Source organism: Poecilia latipinna, unplaced genomic scaffold (assembly GCF_001443285.1).
Source record: "Poecilia latipinna isolate Pla-1442-1.1 unplaced genomic scaffold, P_latipinna-1.0 Scaffold66, whole genome shotgun sequence".
In the NCBI taxonomy this organism is placed as follows: domain Eukaryota; kingdom Metazoa; phylum Chordata; class Actinopteri; order Cyprinodontiformes; family Poeciliidae; genus Poecilia; species Poecilia latipinna.
Genome location: NW_015112682.1, coordinates 578,506 through 580,402, shown reverse-complemented (window position 1 = coordinate 580,402; position 1,897 = coordinate 578,506). Strand labels below are relative to the sequence as shown.

General features: G+C 37.6%; 1 protein-coding gene across 1 annotated transcript in view; it reads left to right on the top strand.

Moving 5' to 3' along the window:
• The first annotated feature begins 122 nt into the window (after positions 1–122).
• Positions 123–1,897, top strand: part of LOC106964320 (uncharacterized) — a 7,531-nt gene continuing 5,756 nt past the window's right edge. Inside the window, exons 1-4 of the mRNA XM_015059754.1 lie at positions 123–347; positions 1,253–1,339; positions 1,501–1,641; positions 1,737–1,889. Coding sequence (XP_014915240.1) covers positions 203–347; positions 1,253–1,339; positions 1,501–1,641; positions 1,737–1,889 — 526 coding nt within the window. The 5' untranslated portion in view covers positions 123–202. The remainder of the gene's footprint in view (positions 348–1,252; positions 1,340–1,500; positions 1,642–1,736; positions 1,890–1,897) is intronic.

The following is a 1,897-nucleotide window of genomic DNA, read 5'->3' as shown; positions in this document are numbered from 1 at the left end:
TATGAAGTTCAAAGTTTAATGAGGTAGCCAAACCAATTTTGAGTTTCAGTAAATAAGTGATAAGTATTTAAGGGTATTCAAATCAATAAAATGGTACGGGTACCAAATTTATGCATCTACACAGTAAATTTCGCAGTGTTAAATATGCGGTGTCACAATTCATTGACTCTTTCAGAGCTAATACAACAACAGATTGAGTATAATGCCACCTAGTGTCGGTGCAAATTTACAGAGTGTATACAGGTCGTGTCAATTTAACTCTAACAAGCTCCGCCCACCTCCTCCTCTCAAACCAACAAGTCTAACCGTTGCGTGGACGCCATTTTTCTCCTGCTTGAAAGACTTCGGTAAGTTTCTTTTTATAAGATAATAATACAATTTGAATTGTTTTATAAGAATATTTTTTGTAAGCCCCATTATCCGAGTGAGTTTTAATATCTTAATACTGAGTTTACTGCTAACCTGACTGAGTGAATGGCTAGCTTAAAATGTCCGCCTGTCCAACTCGACTATATCCACCTTAAATCCATGTCCAAGCGATATTACATAGATATGTGTTTTATTTATTTAAGAAAAATAATATAAATTTAGCAAAAGATGTCTGGGTTGAGACAAAATAAGTCACGTTGGCTTTATGGCTTTTCAGGTCAACAGTAATGCTAACTGTCCAGCTATTTTTTATTTTTTTGCTAAGTAAATTATATCGTTGGTGCCACGAGTTTGCTAAACTAGCTATTAGCTGCTCTGCTCCTTTTTTACGTTAGTCCATATTTTATTCGGGTTGAGTATGTCTAACACAGTTTGGTTCATTTTCAATTAGGCCTCACGACTCTGAAGTGTTGGAACCGCAAGCGGGGGCTAATAGTCCAGGTAGTTTCATAGTTAACACTGAATTTGGCGCGAGTGATGTCTCTCCCTCGTGCCCAGCACAATACCTCCACTGTAAACCGTGCTTGACTCCTCCATTAACCGTTGCTAATGCTAATGGAAAAGCCGAAAAATAAGCGAGGCAATTTAATAAACTGTTATAGTTGTTACAAAAGGACAGGGTGTTTAGCAACTGTCTAACCTAGATAAGAGTCCAATGAAGTCAAGTTACTTTGTGCCCAAGCCATTAATGTGTAAACTTTAATTGTGTTCTATAAAAATCATGTAATGTAAGCTGTATTGGTTTGTGATGCAGTTGGTACGTTTCACAAATTGAAAGGATTCCAGTACTAAAGATGAATGACTGAGGAATTATGTCCTGCAGGAACCATGTTGATTAAAACAAGACTTGGCGAGCTGCAAAAATTTGTCCGACTAACAGAGCCGAATCTGAAGGAGTTTTTGATAGCAGGTAAGACACTGGTAGTTGTACACAGGAAGCTATGAAGTGCTTGTAATGTTACTTCACATTGTTTATTCAAAAGTAATGTCCCAGAGTCTATGCACATGTGAATATTAGAGCAACATAACTTCATAATTGTGGTTTAGACAAGCATTTGTCTTTTTCTCTAGCATTCACAAAATTTGGCGTGCCAGCTATAACAGAGGGCGTGAAGGTTGTTGACAGTTCTGGAACCGAGTTGGATGAAGATGTATTTGAGGATGTTGTTAAGGATCCCTCTGCTGGAGTCCTAACCATCAAATATGAAACCGGTTTGTTATATTAGTAATTCATGTTAGTATTTAATAAGCTTGCTATTTCATAGTGGTTAATGTTTTTGTCTTTCATCTGCTTCTCTTATGTTCAGAATTTGTTTCCATGGTGGAATCGCCTGAGGAATCTCAACCAAGCTCATCTGATTCTCAAGAGACACTCATTCTTTCAGAGAGTCCTTCCGCTAAACGCCAGCGCCTGGACACAGAAGCTAAGCATGTAAGAATGGACTTGCGCAAAACAAAAAGTATATTG